Below are 21,402 nucleotides of genomic sequence, written 5' to 3'. Positions count from 1 at the left end.
TTAGGCCTACACAGTGCACTCAGTCAGCCTGTAACTGTAAAACCGTAAAACTGCAAAACTGTAAAACTGTAAAACGGAGACTGTAAACTTTTCTTGCACCGCCCGCGATGATGGGAATCCTCTTAAAACCTGAATCACAGCCAACAAATCTTCCTCCAAAAAACAAACACAAAAAACAAAAACCTGAAAAAACTGAGCTGCAGGAGACACAATGACCTTCCACTTCCGCTCCCAACCCGGTGGTGTCCAACTGCAGGCGCAGCTTTAAATCCGCAGACAGCGGCTGTCACGGGGGCCCGGAGCCTCTGAGTTGTACGGTGTCATCATGCCCGCATCCCCCGGCAACCGCTCCTCACGACGGCTCTGTGGCAGTTGTGTAAATAGCTCAACATAATCCTCGCCTCCGTGGGATTTCCAGTCAAACGGACGGGGCTGAAGCCTGTCACCACCCGGCCCCCCCGTCGCCCAAATCCCTCTGATACAGCGGTTCTGAGTGCCAGAGGGAAGGACCACACCTTACGCAGCAGCAGCATTGGGTTTATTATCACAGAGTAAATAAATAAAAGTAGTAAATATCTCAATCACAAACGGATAGGGGGTTTTACATATTTATCACGGCATCTGTGTGTCCCAGTGTACGTATAAATGTTTGATAATGAACAAATGAGAGCAATGGTTACACAGTGTAACAATCACATTTATTTCCTTATGACATTATGCAAACAGAAAAGCATCATGGACAGAAATGAGCAGAGACATGGATCAAACTGTGTGTGGCGCTGTGTGTTATGTGCTGTGGGACTGCATCATCTCTCCAGGACATACAGGTGTGTGTGTGTGTGTGTGTGTGTGTGTGTGTGTGTGTGTGTGTGTGTGTGTGTGTGTGCGCGCGTGTGTGTGTGTGTGTGTGTGTGTGTGTGTGTGTGTTTGACTGACACACTGACATTATGAAGTGAATGCGATGAGAGGAACTGTTGTGTTTTTCCTTGTCCACAACCTCATCTGCTGACAACCACCATTTAGGGATATATATTTGGGGAAAAAATTTAACATTTTAAGTTTGATTTGAATGATTACTGCCATTGTTCAAGGGCGTCCAAGTGATCCAACTGTGCTCTGGCTGGCCCTCCTTGGGTGTTGACTCATGAGTAGATCTTAAAGCCTCTTCAGCCTGTAATCCTGCTGCTAGTGAAGCTCATCCTCTTGTGATCTGCCATGATCCCGATGTGTTTACTCCTTACGAATACAAACTGGGAAGCAAGACAATGCTGCAAATAGGCAATGACACTTTGGCAGGTATTTCGACTGGGCGAATCCGATGTAAATAAATGGCGAGGAACCCACGTGTCACTCACGGACAATAATACACAGTCACTTAATTCAAGTAGACACTAATGAACCAGTTCTATTCAATTTTTAACCTGTGCATATTCACGTAATATCCCCTCTGAATATTTGCATACAGTACACCCAATTGCACATATGCACTTAATAAATAAACAAGATAACCCCGATAACCTCTAAAAATGTAGCATCTGCCCCCCCCACCCCGGTCTCCCATGAGACATTGTACATACCCTACAATATCTGTACATACGATGGGAGAAATTGACTAGTACATTGAAAAGAAATATGTTCATTATATTCTACCATTAAATAAGAAAGAACATTCGTTATCCTGCCCATATGCTATATGAATGAAGTAAGTGGATGCGGTTTTTTCCACTACAATACATACACACGTATTGCTCATATATATATATGTATATATATTAAGGATTATATATCCTATTCTGTATATTTTTTTCTGATTGAGATTATTTCACTATTTTTATTACTGACCTATTTCTTTCCCCACTCAGTGGGTTTCTCCCACTGTGACGTCACATGTCCCCCCCCCCCCCCCCCCCCCCCGGCCCTGCAGTGTGGTTTCCGGTCCAGCAGGTGGCAGCAGCAATTCATCTGAGGAGACCGCAGCTGTTTCCAAGGTGCGGCACAAAAAAAAAAAAAGAAAAAGAAAAAGAAAGAGCAGCGAGGACGACGCTGCTGGCTACCACGGCGGGCGGGTGTTGTCAGTCCCAGACGCTGACCTACACATCTACATGTTTTTTTTGTCGGTTAATACATCGGTGGAATTGCGATCGAGTGGGGGAAAAAAAACGCGGGGTCGGGTCAACGGACCGTGTTTGACGTCCCGTCGTTGATGCTAGGCTAGCTGGCCGGCTAACACTAGCGCGTCCGCCCCAGACCCAGATTCTCCGCGAGTCCATTTTATTTAGACGCCGGAGGCGCCATGGCCGACGTTGACAAACTCAATATAGACAGTATCATCCAGCGCCTCTTGGAAGGTAAGGGAGGACTGCCCGCTTCAAAGAACCTCAACTCCGTCTGAAACGCTCGGTAGTTTGCGCCGAACGCCAGTAACCGCTGTTTAGCGCTAGCGCTGTGGTCCGCGCCGCTAACTTTGCGTTCGCCGACAACCCAGGCTAACTAGCGGGTGTAGCTGAAGTGTGTTAACCGGGTGACCATCAACTTGGACGTTACTAGTGTTGGATTTGTTGGTTTTATTTGTTTGTTGTTTATTTAGCTAAAGGTTACACCTATCACACACACCTTCCAACACATAGCTAAAGCCCCTTGGGGATCAACAAAATGTGACGTTGGTCACATTTTATTATCAACATTTTTATTTAAATTATAGTTGATACCGTTATTACAATGTTAAGAATTAATTGTAATTATGCATTTCCATTGTTTACGTTACACACGTTATTTACACTTAAACATTTAATTTACACTTTTTTTTGCGATCTAAAGCTTACTTGAAACACAGTCACGTGTGGAAAAAACGTTGGTCACTTGGTCACTAATGTCTTTTTAATTGAACCACGGCTGTAATACTGTTTAAATGTGCATGCACAGGCAGTAACAAAATTCTAACATGTATTTGGTCAGTTTAGTTCTTGTTCAATGTATTTACTGCTTTTTCGTTGCTTCATCTGTTGCTGCCTGTTTGTTCTGATGTAACTGCCATTTCCCAAGATTTGAACCAAGGCTGTAACACTTTTCAAAGAGAAACCTTCTTACAGTCGCATTCCAGAGACAACAAGTCTGCGACCGGCAGCATGAACAAACAGAAAAAAATTGAAAATTCCACATACATTCCACTAACTTAATGCTTCGCCGCAGTGAGAGGAGCGAAGCCCGGGAAGAATGTGCAGCTGCAGGAGAACGAAATTCGTGGATTGTGTCTGAAATCGAGGGAGATCTTCCTCAGTCAGCCCATCCTGCTGGAGCTGGAGGCCCCCCTCAAGATCTGCGGTGAGCGGGGACCGGGAAAATCCACCTAAGCTTCAGATGTATTTCTTTTAAAAGGGGTTTTGATTTGTTGCTGCATTCCTGTTTTCCTCCGGTTCCCTGTGTGCCCGTGCACTGACCTAAATTCTCAGAGGTCTTTAGGATTTCCATTTTTAGTTTTTTAACCCGTGATCTATTGATCGTAATTTATTTGGCCTTTTTGAAGCTCTTCGTTGAGTTGAATTTCACCCCGTACCCCAATGAACGATGAATGATCCCTTGGGGATGCAGAAATATTTTTTGGAATGTTTAAACATTCCCTGCATAGGGCGGACATTTTACAAAGTCACTACTTACGTCGTCAAAATAAGAGTTCTATGGGTCTTGAAGGATTCGTTTCCCCACGGGTTCTGCAGGTGACATCCATGGGCAGTACTACGACTTGCTGAGGCTTTTCGAGTACGGCGGCTTCCCCCCGGAGAGCAACTACCTATTTCTGGGTGACTACGTGGACAGAGGGAAGCAGTCTCTGGAAACCATCTGCCTGCTGCTGGCCTACAAAATCAAATACCCCGAGAACTTCTTCCTTTTGAGGGGGAACCATGAGTGCGCCTCCATCAACAGAATATACGGCTTCTATGATGAGTGTGAGTGTGGTTTTCATAAAATGTGACCGTGCCTTATCTTTTAAGTTGAATTCACAATAGGTGTCTGTGTTGGTGAATGGGTTTGTGTTCTGATGTTATAGATCATTTGAAAATAGTGCATCTTTTTCTGTCTTTTTTGGGGGTTATTTACCCCACAATGTAAGGATGGCTGGTCATTTGATATTATCTTGTATTGTGAGCATAATGAAAAACATGGCCTGAATGTACTCACCACATGAGGTCTGAAAAAATTAGAGAGCATTTTATTTGTCAATTCCTTGGCTTGATTTGATTGTTCAAAACTCAGCGTGGTTTTTAATTATGGAATTTTCTCTTCATGAGAAGATACTGTGATATACACTCAGTGTCGACTTTATTAGGTACACCAGCAGAATCCAGTGTAATCCAATACACCAGCACTGCCATGAATTGTACTTTTAGGAAGTTTATAATGTTCAGTTTTTGTTGACCCAGTCGGAAATGTGTAAATTCAATTGAATGTTTGACTGGGGTTGTAGTTAAATGTTTTGTCCTCGCTTTTGACATACATGAGGGGGACAGAATATTAGAAACTGGATATAATGCAGCTCAGTACACCATCACAACCAGCTATGACCTAGATTCTAAAACATATCATTGAATTTAAATCTCTTCTAAAAAACCCTGAACATTATAGGCAACAAAGTAAAATTCATGGCCTAATAAAGTGCACACTGAGTGTATAACATTGTGTGACATTCCTGAGGATAATTGTGATTAAGAAACCTTCCCGATTGCCCGGCCCAATTAAAATGTCCTGATTTCACTTCTGCCACGTGGGGTTGATGTTTTCCTTCCGTGCTTCTATGTTGCAGGTAAAAGAAGGTACAACATCAAGCTTTGGAAGACCTTCACAGATTGTTTTAACTGCCTCCCCATCGCAGCCATTGTCGACGAGAAAATCTTCTGCTGCCACGGAGGTGAGTTCACTTTCTGCCTTTCAGAGTAGAACAAATGATTATGATACACAGGCATTGATTATTTGAAACTTCAAAGTCGTCGTCCCCGCCCCGCGCTCTTTGACGTCAGCTGCCGCTCTTGTTTGCCATTGAGCAACGCCGTCCCCGCACCTCGGGCGTGTTAACCCACTCTCCTGCGTCATTCGTTTTAGGGCTGTCACCCGACCTGCAGTCCATGGAGCAGATTCGCCGCGTGATGCGCCCCACCGACGTGCCCGACCAGGGCCTGCTCTGCGACCTGCTCTGGTCCGACCCCGACAAGGACGTCCTGGGCTGGGGGGAGAACGACCGGGGCGTGTCCTTCACCTTCGGCTCAGAGGTGGTGGCCAAGTTCCTGCACAAACACGACCTGGACCTGATCTGTCGCGCCCATCAGGTAAAATCCAAGGTCCATCCAGCTTGCGTCCGGGCGTGTGGCGGCAGTGGGACTTTGCGCTGTGACGATACCACGGGGACGTGTTCCCTGCACACACTGACGGGCAGAGACAAAACAAACTATCAAAAGGCAACACATCAGTGTACGAGGCACATTTGTTTGAGAACATTTTATTCCCGTCTGGATGAAGCCCTCATACACCGTTTTGTATCACACGGTGTAAACAGATTTGAGGTGTAGTCTCAGGCTTGATATCGTTTAAAATGCTTTCAATACCACTGCTGACACTGATACATGACTTTGATGCTGATTTCTTAATGACACTATTTTTCGAGGTAAATCTTTTTTTAGATATACCAGAAATACCAGGTTAAAGGTCATGTACTAAAAAAAAAAAAACATTGTGCATAATTTCTGGGTACGTTGCAAACACATTTCACTGCATATATGTATGAACGTATTTATGTATGTGACAAATAAACCTCTTGAATATACAACTTTGATATAGAACCTTTCATCTGGTTTACAGAGTTAAATGTTCATGTCTCTGCCTTCTCCCCCCCTCCATAGGTTGTTGAAGATGGCTATGAATTTTTTGCCAAGAGGCAGCTTGTGACTTTGTTCTCTGCACCAAACTATTGCGGGGAGTTTGACAACGCCGGTGCTATGATGAGCGTAGACGAGACGCTCATGTGCTCATTTCAGGTGAGAGTCTCTATGACGTATCGCAGTATTTCACCATTAACTTGTATATTTGGATAGTTTTAGCCAACACCCGTCAACTTCGTAGTTAAACAGACGCTCGCTGCCTTGTGTTGAAGTTGTGTAAAGTAAACACCACAGTGAGAAACTTGCTGTGTGTGTGTGTGTGTGTGTGTGTGTGTGTGTGTGTGTGTGATTCTTTATTCGTTCAGTCAGGTTAATTTGATGGATATTTTTTAAAAATAATATACGTCTCCGGTTGTAAACGGCCCTGGCCTTTCTTACCAGACACTGGTGAATCAGCTTGTTTGCTTATTCAGCACCACACGTTTTGTAAATGATGCTCATGTATGTGGCGTCCCAATCTGTGATCTCAATGTTTGTTTTTGTTTTGTATGTAAACCCCTTTCCCACAGTGCAATGTGACCAAATTTCAACATCTGATCAGTGATGACGCAAATTTTAGGAACATGAACTTCTGTAGCCTGCAGTGTTTTTCTGCCGCATCAGCGTGCAGAACTTATTCATATAATTTATCTAATCAGCCAATTGTGTGGCGGTAGTGCAATGCTTAAAATCATATAGACACGGGTCAACAGCTTCATATTCACATCGACCATCAAAATGCAAAAAAATTTTTGGTGCCAGATGGGCTGGTTTGTGTATTTCTTTAACTGCTGATCTCCTGAGATTTTCGCGCACAACAGTCTCTCGGGTTTACTCAGAATGGTGCAATCCGCCGTCGCCGGTTGTAGCCCAACCGGCGGATGGGCTACAACAGCAGAAGACTACATCGGGTTCCACTTCTGTCAGCCAAGAACAGAAAGCTGAGGCGGCAGTTGGCACATGCTCACCAAAACTGGACGGTTGAAGACTGGAAAAACATAGCCTGGTCTGATGAATCTCGATTTCTGCTGAGGCACACATGGTGCCTCAGCAGTAGGGTGGTAGGGTCAGAATTTGGCGCCAACAGCATGAATCCATGGATCCAACCTGCCTTGTGTCAACAGGCCGGTGGTGGTGGCGGCGGCGGCGTAATGGTGTGGGGAATCTTAGCTCGGCACACTTTGTTCGTTCGTTGTTAATACCAATCAATCATCACTTGAATGCCACAGCCCATCTGAGTATTGTTGCTTACCATGTGCATCCCTTCATGGCCACAATTTCCCATCTTCTAATCAATCTTTTAATAGCTACTTCCAGCATGATAATGCACCACGTCACAAAGCAAAAGTCGTCTCAAAGTGGTTTCATGAACATGACAATGAATCCATTGTTCTTCACTGGCCTTCCCAGTCACTGTATCTTAATCCAATAGAACACCTTTGGGATGTGATAGAACGGGAGATTCACAGCATGAATGTGCAGCTGTCAAATCTGCAGAATGTTTCCAATATTTTGTGGAATCCATGCCAATCAAGGAGAAACTTTCCGATATCATTTATTTACCTTTACCGAGAACATCTTAGGAACCATTTTTAGCTCAACTCCGGTCCAAAGCTATCTGGCATTATCATGAGTAATGGTTGTTTTCTTTTCCCAGCTAACACACTGTAGAACTGACTTGGTCACTACGGTGAGGTCATTGGTCGTATCGGAGCACGTTCGGAGACTCTGTGCAGCGCTGTTTGCAGCTGTCCACTCACCCTATCCCATCGCTGTTTATTTCACTCACAGATTTTAAAACCAGCTGAGAAGAAGAAGCCCAACGGCAGCCGTCCCGTGACTCCCCCTCGCAACATGGTCACCAAGCAAGCAAAGAAATGAGGGATCGACCGCTGAGGGGGCGTTTCTGGGGGTCCTACTCCCCTTTCTGCTTTCATCTTTTTTCGCATTTGAAGGGTCGATTATGCCTCATGCTGCCAATACTGAAACAATATCCACTCCTACCCGATGAAAGCAAAATGTTTCGGTTTTGTCCACAAGGGTAAATTGATACGTCACCATGAAAACCTCAGGTGTTTTTGCACTCCATTTTGCAAATAGTCCTTGCCACATATGACTGTTCAATCAGGAGAAATGTAACAATATGGCTAATAATGCACAGGAATGCCTTGTTTGAAGCTGTGCACAATTGTTTTATTTCCACTTTCCTTCATGTTGCATCCATTTCAGCCATCACCCTTTCTCACTGTCAATAATAGATATTAATGGCTCTGAAACAATTGTGGGAAATGTCACAACTGTTTATTTCTGTACAACTTTATTTATCATAGGACAATGTCTCTGCACTCTGCATCATCACATTTTTAATAACAAGTCTTGTGCTAAAGTAAAGAGACCATTCTTGTAATGTCTAAATCTTTCTAATAAACCTAAGCATATTTTAGGGGGATACTTGCTTTGGATTTTCATTTATTGCTATAGTAAAGTAACTTATTTTCCTGGATGATCTAATGCAAACGCCTGTAGCGCTTTGCTCTGATGCCTCCCATTAGTGTGGGAATAAAGGGTGTTTGTACGTAGCATCCACAAGGGGGTAGCGAAGACCAGTGCAAAAGTGTCGTTATGCAGAGAGGAACTTCTCAGGCGTAAACTGAAATAGTTCAAAAATACTGAAGGCAGTAAGAACATGGATCTTTTAGATTTCTTTAGAATTGTATAGCTGACCCCCACCGCAGTTTAGTCTTTTCGCTGTACATTTTAGACTGGATTGCACACATCAGAACAACTGGGCGATCACAATGTAGTAGTAATAAAAATAGGAAAACAAAGAAAATCTCCCGGTACAAAAAATGGCAAACAATGATACGATAAACCGTTGCACCAACAATTTCAAATTTAAAAGACAGGAAATAGTGAATACATATGTTTGCATATGTGTATTACATTTAAAAAATAAGTCCCCATGCTTATTTTGAACCCGAACCAGGTTCGCAACGAAAGCATAGGCCGGAAGTAGGAGTTCCTTTTTTGGGAAATCCACATTGCGTAACGAGGTGTGACGTCAGAGCAGTCACAAGACAGTCGTAGCTGAGCGGAGTGAGCGACGCCACACCGCGGTATCCAGCAGCAGAAGGAGACGCGGCCATGGCTTCAGACAAACGCCGCTCGCTCGGTCTGTGGACCTGACGCTGACGACTGCTCCCTCTGAGATCGCTGCGGCTTCACCGGGCGCAGGGGCGTTCGGCGCTCCGGCGCGCCGCTTTTGTGTCGCCTGTGCGTGCGTGGCGAGCGGAGGTGCTTCGCGGCTAGCATAGCGGCTAGCTCCGGCTCGAAACCCAGCGCCGAGTGGTGGAGCTTGGCCCGGGTGTCCGTGGAGCGGGGGTCCGGTGCGTGTGTGATGTTGTCCGTACTGTCGTACGGCAGACTGGTTGCCAGAGCTGTCATCGGCGGACTCTCTCAGACGGACGGCCGCGACTACAGCCTGGTGACGGCGAGCTGCGGCTTCGGCAAGGACTTCCGCAAAGGGATCCTGAAGAAGGGCATGTGCTACGGCGACGACGCGTGCTTTGTCGCTCGCCACCGATCCGCGGATGTTCTGGGTGAGCGATCGAAGGGTCTTTACTTGGAGCACCGTCTACATGGGTAACATGGTCAGGGGTCAGAGGGCGCCCCTAATCCCAGTGCCCGGCGATCGGGCTGGCGTTCCATTTTAACTGGCGGACTTGCAAGTCACAAATGACAAGTGCCCGTGAAATCGCAGCATTTCCTATTTATGACGGTGTTAATTCTTGATTCGTTTCAATATTTAGTGTTCAATTTCTCGGATTTATGGAATAGTGGGAGTTAAAAAGTTAATATTTCGTTAGTTTTCAGGTTTATCGGATGCTGCCAATTGCTTTCTGTGTTCATATTATTATTTGACGTGACCTCCTATGAACACCGCAGTCTCCATTAATATAGGATCTATCTATACGCTACTAGTACGTCTGAGGTCAAAGGTCAGTGCCGTGCTTAAACTACTCAAAATTCTTTATCAGTGTATATATGGGGATTTAAAAATATAGAAACAAACATATCTCAAAAGCAAGCATAATAATAATGAATTATTGTTGTTGTTGTTACTATTAAAACATGCATGAACAATCATTTTCAGAAAAAAATAAACACTACATGTTATTTCAGAGTACTGGCCATGACTCGTACTTTTAATGTTTATAAACAGCAGGCACTTGTATACATTGATTTCAGCAGAAATGTCAATGTGGCATCCGAGTGGTACTGGAGTCATTTTGTGTCAGGGTATTTGCGATTACACCACTGATTATTTTACTTTGGAATTAGTACTTGAGTAACCATGCACCAGCAGCACCTAGCACCCTTTTTAGTATTATAAGCAATAGGTTTAAGCCTGGAACCAAGCAAACCAACTACGATATAATCATGACAATTAAAAAAAAAAAAGAAAAAAAGAAAAAGGAAAGGACAGCCAAGTTACAAGACTGTGTATATAATTATTTTAAGAGTGAATGAAATACTCATCCCAGAAGCCATTGGGAATGATGCTTTTCCAACGATTTCCGAGCTAACTATGGTTTAGCGCGCTTCTTCTTGAATTTAACCTTTGTCATTATTAATGTTTCTATCGTTAACAATAGTATTATAATATATTGTACTTTATGTTGTGTGTGTGTATAAATTGTGTTTGAGTTTGGTGGTAGCAGTAACTCACTTGCCGACAGTGACGTTTGTGGACGTGTTAAAAATTGCCATGGTAACAGCGAGCTCCACCAATCTGAGACGTCGTCGTTACACTGTAAGATTATAGGTAGTGTACTACTTCTCCATGAACTCGCGAATAAAACATGTTTTTCTGAAAGCAAGGTTGATATACAGACTTGTGACTTCTACAGGAGCATAATACAATCGCTTCACAATCTCATAGTTTGTGGTAAGTCTACCTTGGATGGTTACGACATTATGGCTAATTATCAAAATCCTCCATTCAGAATGTGAATGGGATTTTGGCATTTGGCAACTTGTCTACCTGTCTCCTGGAATATGAGTTCCCAGGTGTTGGTATTTTAAGGGCTGTGGTCCTGTTTAACAAATCAGTTACATATTTTAATTGTACTTCTACAAGATGAGAGAGATGAGAAGATTTTTTTTTTTTTTTAAACCATGGGTATGTGTTTAGGAGTGTTATATTTGTTTTGTATTCCTAGAAAAAACAAGGTCAACAGTACAGACTGGGTGAAATATTTACATGTTAGTTGTAGCAGCCTTTTAACTTGGTTGTTTTTTTTTCTTCCCCTCTGGTTTGCATCGGCGGGTAGGACAGTCATTGACCTTGTATGGTCAGTAGAGCAGATGTCTCTTGGGAGCTGCACGGCTTTGTTTGTTTTATAGGGAAATCGGAACGATTCCCATGATTGGGGACGTTCTTAACTCTGAAGATCAATCTCTAGAGTAAAATGAGTAACATCTAAAGCAGTTATTCTGCCGTTATTCTTTATTCACTTAGACATGTTATATAAATAGAAAGTGTGTTATTTCCTATTATGATGCTGTGAATTATTCTTAGAATTAAGAGACTAAGTTGGAAGGCACCTGATCTTGGTTGTGTTGCAGTCGAACACTACAAAATGCCTGCAAAAAGCTCTGGACACATTAATGGTCCAGGGGCAGTCTTGAAACTATAAAGTGACTGACAGTAGTCCTGCCACCCTTCCTCCTCTGCCCTCTTCGCAGACTCTCTTCACGTTGTAAAATCAATGTAGTTCTCAAACTGGTTTGCCCACTCTGAAAGTTGACCCGTCTGAAGCAAGAAACCACTGGTTAATTCTTAACGAGTGTCCTTGTGGCTCTTTGTCTGAACACGGTCTTGTTCTGTTCTTGCGGTCCCGTTTGCATCTTGGTGAAAGTGCCCATTGTTTTGTCTCTGTCACCCAGCTATATGACATTGTTCTTGTTTCCTAACATCATGAGTTAGACCTCCATGGGAAAAAAAACTGCCAATATTGGGGGTGAAGTAATACAAGACGTGCCTTACATAGGGGATGTCGCTATATGTCGCAGAAATGTCGCAGTCTATACCATACCAGTGAAATTCCATGATTAATGTTAAGGTGTAATGACATCCTATTTGTAACATTGAAATGTTAGGAGTGTCTGTTGATAAGAGCCCCTTTACCCTTTTTCAGGAGTTGCAGACGGAGTGGGCGGCTGGCGGGACTACGGGGTGGACCCGTCTCAGTTCTCAGGGACCCTGATGAAGACGTGCGAGCGCCTGGTGAAGGAGGGGCGCTTTGTCCCCAGCAACCCGGTGGGCATCCTCACCACCAGCTACTACGAGCTCCTACAGAACAAAGTGCCGCTGCTAGGTGAGAGACACGGCACGTCAACCACACTCAGGTTGAATCCCCCAGGTTGGTCCTTACCTTGTATCGGTTCATGGGCAGCACTTGGCGTGAACGCTGTTGTTTTCCAACGAGGTTAAAGGTTCCCAACTAACCTGAGTGTCAGAGGTTGTGGGAGAAGGATTTGAGTGCTTAACGGTGATTACCATGTAGAGAAACCAATTCCCAGTGAGGTTTGGCTCTCTACACAATTTAGGGAAGGCTGGGTTGTTTTCCATAGTGAAGCGGTTGGATATGGAGTTCACGATGAGTCAGAGACCAACCTTGGGAATGTCCCAAGTCCTGACCTGCCTCCCTGCGGTTGGTTTCCAGAGTGGCTTCTCCTCGCCGCGCTGCTCCACCGAGTACAAAGCGTGCGCTAACCTGCAGTAGCTGCCAACAAATGTTTTGAGCGGGAGGGTGAGCTTAAAAAAAAAAAAAAAAAAAAAATGTCTGGAAAGGACGTCCATCTCCGTGTCAGTACTTTTCCAGCCTCTTACCGCTCGTGCCGTGAAGGGGGGAAAACAATAAGGGATTGTGTTATTCCTTTGTGACGCGGGGAATGTTTTTGAGGGCTCCGGCTCGCACGGTTGCGCCGCTGCTGCAGACACGAGAAAGGCAGTGAGTCAGAGTGCGTGCGAGGAGGCTTTTGGAGGCACATCGGGGTGCGCAGGGTGTGGCCCTACGCTCTGTGTGTACTCTGCCAGCTCTCGTTTCCTCTGCCACATCCCCTGTAGATACTGCGGGCCTCACATAATTTCTCCTTATTGAGTTACATAACGTTTGTATATTTAAACTAACCTCATCAATCAACCTCCTATGGCCCATTGCTCAGATCTTTGTGAGAAATGGGCACTTTGGGACTTTTTTTGTAATCCATGCACAGGATAGGTGTGAGACTCTGGTGTGTGTGTGTGTGTGTGTGTCTCTCTCTAGGCAGCAGCACAGCCTGCATTGTGGTGCTGGACAGGCAGAGTCACCGGCTCCACACGGCCAACCTGGGAGACTCGGGCTTCCTGGTGGTGCGGGGCGGAGAGGTGGTCCACCGCTCCGACGAGCAGCAGCACTACTTCAACACACCCTTCCAGTTGTCTATAGCGCCGCCGGGGACCGAGGGGGCCGTGCTCAGCGACAGGTCAGACCCCCACACCCACCCGCTTTGTGGAGTACCGTCTCTCGTTTCTGCCCGGTTCTGTTAATCTCCCATGTCGAGGCCCCACACTCACGCAAGGTCTTACAGCAAGCTCATGTTCACCCCCCCCATTCTGTAGTATCGGAACAAATTGTCACAGTGCATGAGCATTTCAAAGCAGTGCACAACGTGAGATAAAGTCTAAAATGCAATTGGAAGTCAAACCTTCAGGTCAGTTATTCCTTGCGTACTTTCCATTTTTCGGAGCAGATGACAGTTGACATAAATCACTGCAGGTTCAGACGTGCTAACTATGACAGTCGGACATTTGCACGGCTCCAGGATGGTTTGAGATTATGACGGAGATTGTCAGAATTCAGTCTGAGGAAAGCTCACATTCTCTATCAGATCATTTCTCTGATCTCTATGAAGGGAAAGCGACTGCCATTTTATCATTGGCACTGCTAGTTAATAATATTGCTTTTGTTGTTTTCGCAGTGTTCTTTTGGTCCTGCAAGTAACGAAAACCTAATTTATAGTGAAAACATAATTACAATGGGGAGAATAATATAGTAGATTACACTGGAACTGCCTTTTTGCAGCTGAATCAATAATGTAACTGGGAAGGGTGGGATTCATCGCTCTGCGTCTGTAAAAAGGGGGAAAAAAATAAAGTGAATTTTGTTGACATCACATCACAGGAATAAAGTTTTTATCTCTGAATGCGAGGGCATATTGAAAGTTAAAAGCCGTTTTGTGCTAGTTCTGAACCGGGGAAAACATGACCTGGGAAACATTAACCAGCACTAGGGATGGACGGGGATTTCCAAAAAATGCTGAATGTTTGGCCCATTGGACGCACATGTGGTTGTGTCGCCGCAGCCACTTGGCACAAACGCGGATGCCAGAAGGCATCCAGCGACACCGCACACGCTAATAATGTGACTCACTCACGAGTTGTGGGGATCAGTTTTCATCCGGCGGTGTCGAAGGCAAGGCTGAATCCTGCGGCTCGATGCAATAGTTTCTAAAATCCGTAATGTTTAGAAACTTATTATAAGCGTGGTCACTTAGTGAAAGCTGCTAATCGCAACATCCCTACATGACTCTGGAGACATCTTGGCTTCGGCAATAACAGTTCGGCAGGGCTGAAGGGAACGTGCCACTGTGTCTTGCAGTGGCCGAGTAGACTGAAGGAGGAGTTGAGTCACTGCCAGGCTCTCTCTCTCTCTCTCTCTCTCTCTTTCTCTTTCGCTCTCTCTCTCTTTCTCTTTCGGTCTCTCTATCTCAGGTCAAAGTCTCCATACAGACTAAGGGCTCTCCACTTGGCAGCCAATCCTGAGCTGGCTGGCTCGGCAGCCCTTTTCACTTGTTTAATCTTAAAACGGCACAGATTATTTTGAGCCCCTCACATGTTTGTCTCAACCGGAGGGAAGATGAATCGTGGATGGCAGAAGATATGCTGCACATTTGAACATTTCCAATGGGTGAAAAGTAGAAAGGGGGCTTTATCTTTGGAGATTTTACCCACATCACCAGGTAATACAAAGAGTATGGGTGGAAAAATATTTGTATCCAGACCATTGCCCCTATTGTTTTCTTAAATAAAAAAAATTCAGGTTTAAAAAAAATAATAATAATAATTTTTGATGAAACAAGCAGAGCGTTTTTCATAGCATTTTGAGCAGGCAGCCAGCGCAGCTAAAATGTGTACCACTGTGTGAGAGAGTGTGAGCTTGACGTCGTCGAGAGCAAGGCAAGCAGTGCTTGCCTTGTTCAGTGCGACTGAACGCCCACGCTTACGCAGAGCTCCCTGTACGACACAGATCTGCCCCAAGCGCTTTATAAATGTACCCAATCCAGATGTCCGCAACCAAATTAGTTTGAAAGAAAATGCGGCAATATCTTTGAATTGCATATATACATCACATCACAAATAACCAAATATTAAGCTTCCCTGAACATTTGAGTTATGCAGTGATGTAGTTATCAGAAAAGTAAACGGACCATCTTCTCTGCGTAAGGAAACCATACCTTTATGGCTGTGTTCATCGTCGTTTCCATGGACACAGTAAATAAACAAGGCTGCACAGACGCTGCGAAAATGAACTAATTTAATTTTTTTTCAACTCATTTTAGGTTCTTATTTCCAAAAGAGACAAAAAAACATGAGCGTGAACAATAATATTTTTTCAATGCGTTAAGGGAAAATAATACAAGCATAGGTTGCACTAGTTAGTTTACTTGCTCTTAAGGCAGAGATGTTTGACAGTGGAACGTTGTCCGATTTTCTGCGTAGGGGTGTGGACCGAACGGCCTACAGTGGGTCAATGCAAGTTTTCCAGGGGCTGGCTTGAGGATCCCTGGTTGAACTTGTCTGGGTTTGGTGTAAATTGATTTGTATAACCTACATTACCTAGCTACAATCTTCTGGCAATTATTTGGCAACATAATAGCATACATAGTCAGAATGTAACAAACATGTTAACAGTTGGATGTTAAAATAATTTATTTACATAATAAACATCTAGCTATTGGTACTCAGATGTCAAATATGGTCGGAAAAATGTACAGAGAAGTCTGGAAATTTGAGTCTGGTAAAGTATGACATTTTGAAATCTGGAAAAATTCTGAATAACTGCCATAGCACATGGGGGCAGCATCTGGTGAATAGATGCTAGATTAAATATTGTGTCGTATCACAGAGCAACAAATGGATCAGTGTTACTAGACATAATTGAACATAAAAGGAGACTTTCCAGCCGCTGCTGGTGGTGCATTAGAAAATGGACCCGGCTACTGTCATGTGTCTGCTGCTGCAGGCTGCAGTTCAGGTGGTTTGTAATGAATAATAGCTGGTGGAACTTGGGTGGAAAGCAGCGGGGGAGGGTAGTTGGGACAAGAGAATCACAGGCACCTTCTAAGAAGTGAACTTGATACTAACATCTTAACTTGGCGCTGGCATGCCAGTTGGTCGGGTACCTCGCTGTGGCTGTCTCCCCCAGAGGGCAGAGAGGAGCGCTGGGTATTTTGCATTAGAACCCATTTGACTCCACATGTCGCTAAGCTGCTGCTCTTTGTCACCTCGCATATGGAATTAGAGCTTTAAGTAGCAAGCTTAGAGTTGTATGGCTGTGGAAGTTTTCGTAGTACTAGTGGTAATTTGTGCCGCGCTTTGCAGGAAATTCATAGCACGCGTGTGTCTACATGTCGCTGGAGGGCAGGCTTAAAGTAGATCTCATGTTTGGTGTTGGAGACACCAGTAAACGATGCAATGAGAGCTTTTTTTCTGGGGAGTATTTCATGCTAAAACAAACTTCTGGCTAAGACATTGTCAACTTGGTGAATTTAAAGTGTATGCTGAAGCTTAAAACATAGACAGGGTGTCTCATGCGGTGTTAGACACTTAACTGTACTTAAGTTTGCACACGCTCTATTATCCATTCAATGGCAGTAAACTAACCAGAGCCTTTGTCTTGGCTTACCTGACTCAAACCTTCGTGTGTGCGTGTTTGTTTCCTCAGTCCCAATGCGGCAGACAGCTCATCCTTTGACGTCAAGCTGGGGGATATTATCCTCACCGCCACAGACGGCCTGTTTGACAACATGCCCGACTACATGATCCTGCAGGAGCTGAAGAAACTCAAGGTGTGTCACAAAGTCCCCAATCGTTTTAGGCCACAAGAACTGCAACGCAGACTCAGTCGTGTCTGGAATCATGGTGTGTGTATGTCTATAACAAAATCCTTTCTCTACATCAGAATACCAACTATGAGAGCATCCAGCAGACTGCCAGGAGCATAGCGGAGCAGGCCCATGATTTGGCCTATGACCCAAACTACATGTCACCTTTTGCACAGTTTGCCTGTGACAACGGGCTGAATGTAAGAGGTAAGAGTCTCAGTTGTCTGGCTTAGGAGGAAACATATGTCGCCTCCGTTGAGGCCTTGTTTCGCTGAGGCAAGGTCGCCATCATTTTGGGGGTGGTAACACGACACTGAAACTCCGACACAAGATGAGATCAAAGACTACAAATTCACTGAACTAGCATGAACAGCCAGTGTTTGTATTCAGCCTAAACATATTCTGACTAGCTCCCTGCTAACACACACACACACTGTGTTCTGTCCCCCCCCCCTTCCCCAGGAGGAAAGCCAGACGACATAACAGTTCTGTTGTCCATAGTGGCAGAGTACACGGACTAGAGACTGTGAGGAAGCGGTGGTAGTGTGGGTCTGGATCATCTGTCTCAGCTGCCATGGGACTGCTCAACCTCCTGCTGGCCAGGATAAGGGACTTATGTCAAGCACTGGGGCCTCAGCCACCCCCCCCCCCATCACCCCCATCACCCCCACGACATCACGCACATGCCCGTCTCTCAGAGCTGAGTGTTTGGGGTCAGGCCAGAGGGTTTAAAGCAGACGGGCTGCTACATTCACGTGTTGGACTCTTTGCCGGTGTAATCCCAGAGGCAGCGATGAACAGCGTTGCAAGGCGCAACAGAATCGCCGTGCCCCCACTTGACACAGCAGGCCCTCCCTGTGTGGGCTTCACTGGGAACTAAGCACATGAGATGGCCATTCGGGGAGACGACAGATTTCGGCGTTTCGCTGCCTGAAGGGAAACGACGGTCGATAAGGTCACAAAGGAACCAACTGCCTTTGTGACTAAAAGTTGTAGCGTAAAGTAATGGGTTCCATTATGCAAGAGGCTGTTTCAAAAGGGTTTCTAGTGATTTACATGACACGGAGCAAAGGGCATAGTTATTTGTATGCAGATTTATGTTTGATATATGATCAGTTTGTTGTAGAGTGTTTACTGGAATGTGTTCGGTAGGTGTTGAGAGATTGTATGTGGTATTTAGCAGAAGGGCCATTGTTATGAGGGTAGAAGTTGGTTATTCAAAAAAAAAAAAACCTGCAGCCTTTATCCATAGTGTCATTGACATCACGCACAAACTGGTCACTTCATGGCTGCTGTAGTGGTAATTTTCTTGAATTTTACAAGAAGGTTCTCCCTAAATTATTAGTGTAAAAATGTATGTCATCCCTTTAATCTTACAGCTGCTGCTCTCTGTGTGTGTGTGTGTGTGTGTGTGTGTGTGTGTGTGTGTGTGTGTGTGTGTGTGTGTGTGTGTGTGTGTGTGTGTGTGTGTGTGTGTGTGTGTGTGTGTGTGTGTGTGTGTGTGTGTGTGTGTGTGTCACTTGAGGTAACCTTATGTGTGTTGTGTGTAATAGGAATCTCCCAATGGGGTGGATGTGTGTGTTTGGAATATCCATTAAGCTAAACTTGTCCTACAGCCATAAAACGCACAGAAGTGTAGATGCATATCTGAAAAGGCTCAACCCAATGGTCAAGAGGCTAGAAGTATTTTCAGATTTGGGGGCTGATTCTCATATCAGCGTGACTTTAGAATCCTTTGGGCACATAAGCAACTCCTCTTGTCAGCAGCTCATCCCCTGTTGCCCCTCTGCTGTAAAGCTCTATCAGCACAGCAATGCAGTTTTAGTCCGGTCACTGCAGCTCTTGCTTTGCCTTTGTGTGCAAAAAAACATGTTATGCTCCCATTTGTCCATTGAAGATTTGCACTGTGCATTTACATAACTCATGCCGTTACCATTATCGAAAGGCAAGAAATGATATTGCTGCTTAACCTTTGTAACCCATTTAATTTCCCATTGCAGAGCTGATGTGCCTTGTATCAGGTGTTATTGATACTGGCAAACATGCAGATAACTATTGTTTTAAGCCCCACCATATGCCAGAAGCTGAGCACACAGCCTGAAACTATCAAGTAGCCATAAGAGTCATAAAGCGTTCCCATCATGCCCTGCTGTCTTAATACATTTTAATGAATTTACCTTAAATAATCCTTCTCTGCACTCATTTATAAACTCATTCATGGTGTTGATGTCATCCCATACTAAAGATTTCCATGTGGAAAGTTGACCTTTGCAGACCTTTTCCAAACCCGCCTATGATCTGTACCATCTGATGTACCTTTTCTCTACTTTGTGCTCGATGTTCCCATTGGCATACTGCAGTGTTTAATTTTGATTCGATTTAATATGTGAAAATTGAGTTTCAGATGTATCATTTGGAAACAAGATACCCATTACTAATCACAAAACGACAATCTGTGGCTGCAGGCTCCTGTAAACCCTCCTGTCAGAGGGTTTAAACTTCTAGAGAAGAGAGCAAACGGGAGCGGCAGATCAGAGGTGGAGTGTCATGGTTAAAAACAAGTTACTTTCAGTGAATCAATGTGTTTATTTTTTTTATATTTTGGCACAGAAGACAGGACAATCCAAGTAGCCTTAAGAAAAAAAGAACAAAGCAATCCTCCCAGCCAGATGGTACTGTCACCTTAGCTTCCTTGTTCACACCTTGTATGACCTGCCAGTGACCTGGTTGTCTCTTCTTTTATCCCGTTTCCAAAAACAAACCTTGTTACAAGAGCTGCATGTGTCTATATATTTTGGGTGTATAATTCAATGATGCAGATGCAAGGTCTTTTGAAAAAATGTTTTCAAATCTGTACAATATTTAAATAAAGAATATAGTATTTATTATACCGGTGCAATTTATTTACTTCAACCAGTGAAACTTTACCCCACTGAGGATTCTGTCTGGGCTGTTTCACTGGCCAGAGAAAGTTAATACTACGAGACACTGCGATTTGTCTGTTTAGTCCCACATTCCTGACTTTAGGCTGTCTGTCAGGCATCCGACAAATGACTATCAGTAAACAGATGTGGTATCTGCAAACACTCAACTGTTTTCTAGTGTTTTCACAAGGTAAAACAAATTTCCCCTGTCAACAGTTAAGAAAAAGAAATATTTTACATAAACGAGAGAGAGATGAAAAACCTGAAGTAGTTAACATTGCAACTACCTACCTCTCTAAATTATTTGTATTTTGATAAGTTAAATGAGTTGAGCTCTTTGCTTAGCGTTGTTTTCCCCTTCTTCTGTATCACTGGAGCATGCAAGCACCGAGTGCAGGGAGCCACAGTCATCTTCATCCCGCTGGCTGGACAAGGCCCCGAACAAGAGGAAGCTTAACTAGGAGTGGAAAAACACAAGTATATACATATAATTTTTTATTTTATTTTATTTTTTTTGCAAGAGCTATGGTATGAGGATATTTGCAATCACCTCTGACATGGGAATTGTGCTGGCTTTGGCGAGCTCCTTGAGAGGTACATAGAGTGTGTCTAATTGATCAGTCCCAAACACAACTCCCATTGAGGTTGTCTGCATCAGCGGGCTTCCCTGGCTCGATGCTATGAACTCATTCCTAGTAGGAATGTCCTGGTGGGGTCCGCTATCTGCTTCACACGAACCCTCTGGGAGACTAGCTGCTTTGCCACATCTGAAAACAGATCAACCACTGATATGCTGTCTCTACTAAGTATGAGCTGCCGGTGTATACAGTATGTTTTACTCTATTTCAAAGCAGTTCTTTTCCAGCTGATGTGTATCAAGGGTCATGGAAATGTAAAATACTTCCAGTGTAAGTGTAATTAACATTGAATTCAATTTCAGTATTGGGGCATTGGGCAAGGCCAGGTATGCGTGATGGGGGGCCATGTTCTGGAACAAGAGGACCATTTTGTCTATGGAAATACAGCAGCGACGTCACTGAAACTTTACACCCATGAGCGCGTCGGCCAATGCGTTGCCGCGTGAAATACTAAGCCGGCACTTCAGCTCCTATGTCTGAATAAAGGAGTGAGTTGAAGCTAAAAGCACATTAAGAGCAGGAAAGAAGAGCAGTCGGAAAGACCACATCGGAAACATTCACCAACACCTCTTCAGAAGTAAAGCTGCTGGAAGCCAGGGGATACAGGATGTCTGCAACTCTGACAGAGAACCCTTCAGGCTTGAGATTGATCTAAAACAATGAGTGTTTAATGTTCAATTATTCTAAATACTGAAAAGCTTGTATCATTTATATTGGAAAACC

The 21,402-nt window shown here is 44.3% G+C and overlaps 2 protein-coding genes across 2 annotated transcripts; both read left to right on the top strand.

Moving 5' to 3' along the window:
• Positions 1 to 2,009: 2,009 nt before the first annotated feature.
• LOC307232732 (serine/threonine-protein phosphatase PP1-gamma catalytic subunit A) lies at positions 2,010 to 8,355 on the top strand. The gene is made up of 7 exons (XM_080003869.1): positions 2,010 to 2,348; positions 3,190 to 3,321; positions 3,714 to 3,944; positions 4,799 to 4,903; positions 5,095 to 5,318; positions 5,889 to 6,023; positions 7,698 to 8,355. Exons 1-7 carry the CDS (start codon positions 2,294 to 2,296, stop codon positions 7,785 to 7,787), a joined length of 972 nt encoding a protein of 323 aa, XP_079859995.1. The 5' UTR covers positions 2,010 to 2,293; the 3' UTR covers positions 7,788 to 8,355.
• A 644-nt stretch (positions 8,356 to 8,999) lies between these two features.
• pptc7a (protein phosphatase targeting COQ7 a) lies at positions 9,000 to 20,005 on the top strand. Its single transcript, XM_080004496.1, has 6 exons — positions 9,000 to 9,505; positions 12,107 to 12,286; positions 13,238 to 13,436; positions 16,958 to 17,081; positions 17,195 to 17,324; positions 17,580 to 20,005. Exons 1-6 carry the CDS (start codon positions 9,304 to 9,306, stop codon positions 17,636 to 17,638), a joined length of 894 nt encoding a protein of 297 aa, XP_079860622.1. The 5' UTR covers positions 9,000 to 9,303; the 3' UTR covers positions 17,639 to 20,005.
• Positions 20,006 to 21,402: the final 1,397 nt, after the last annotated feature.

This window comes from Zeus faber (assembly GCF_960531495.2).
Source record: "Zeus faber genome assembly, chromosome: 7".
NCBI classification, from domain to species: domain Eukaryota; kingdom Metazoa; phylum Chordata; class Actinopteri; order Zeiformes; family Zeidae; genus Zeus; species Zeus faber.
This window is presented reverse-complemented; position numbering and strand designations above follow the sequence as displayed.

Bases quoted from the DNA above. Each gene is read 5' to 3' on its own strand.
- LOC307232732 (XM_080003869.1), top strand. From the start codon at position 2,294: ATGGCCGACGTTGACAAACTCAATATAGACAGTATCATCCAGCGCCTC. The intron at 2,349-3,189 runs GTAAGGGAGGAC...GCTTCGCCGCAG, and splicing joins CATCCAGCGCCTCTTGGAAG to TGAGAGGAGCGAAGCCCGGG. The intron at 6,024-7,697 runs GTGAGAGTCTCT...TTTCACTCACAG, and splicing joins CGCTCATGTGCTCATTTCAG to ATTTTAAAACCAGCTGAGAA.
- pptc7a (XM_080004496.1), top strand. From the start codon at position 9,304: ATGTTGTCCGTACTGTCGTACGGCAGACTGGTTGCCAGAGCTGTCATC. The intron at 9,506-12,106 runs GTGAGCGATCGA...ACCCTTTTTCAG, and splicing joins CCGATCCGCGGATGTTCTGG to GAGTTGCAGACGGAGTGGGC. The intron at 12,287-13,237 runs GTGAGAGACACG...GTCTCTCTCTAG, and splicing joins GAACAAAGTGCCGCTGCTAG to GCAGCAGCACAGCCTGCATT.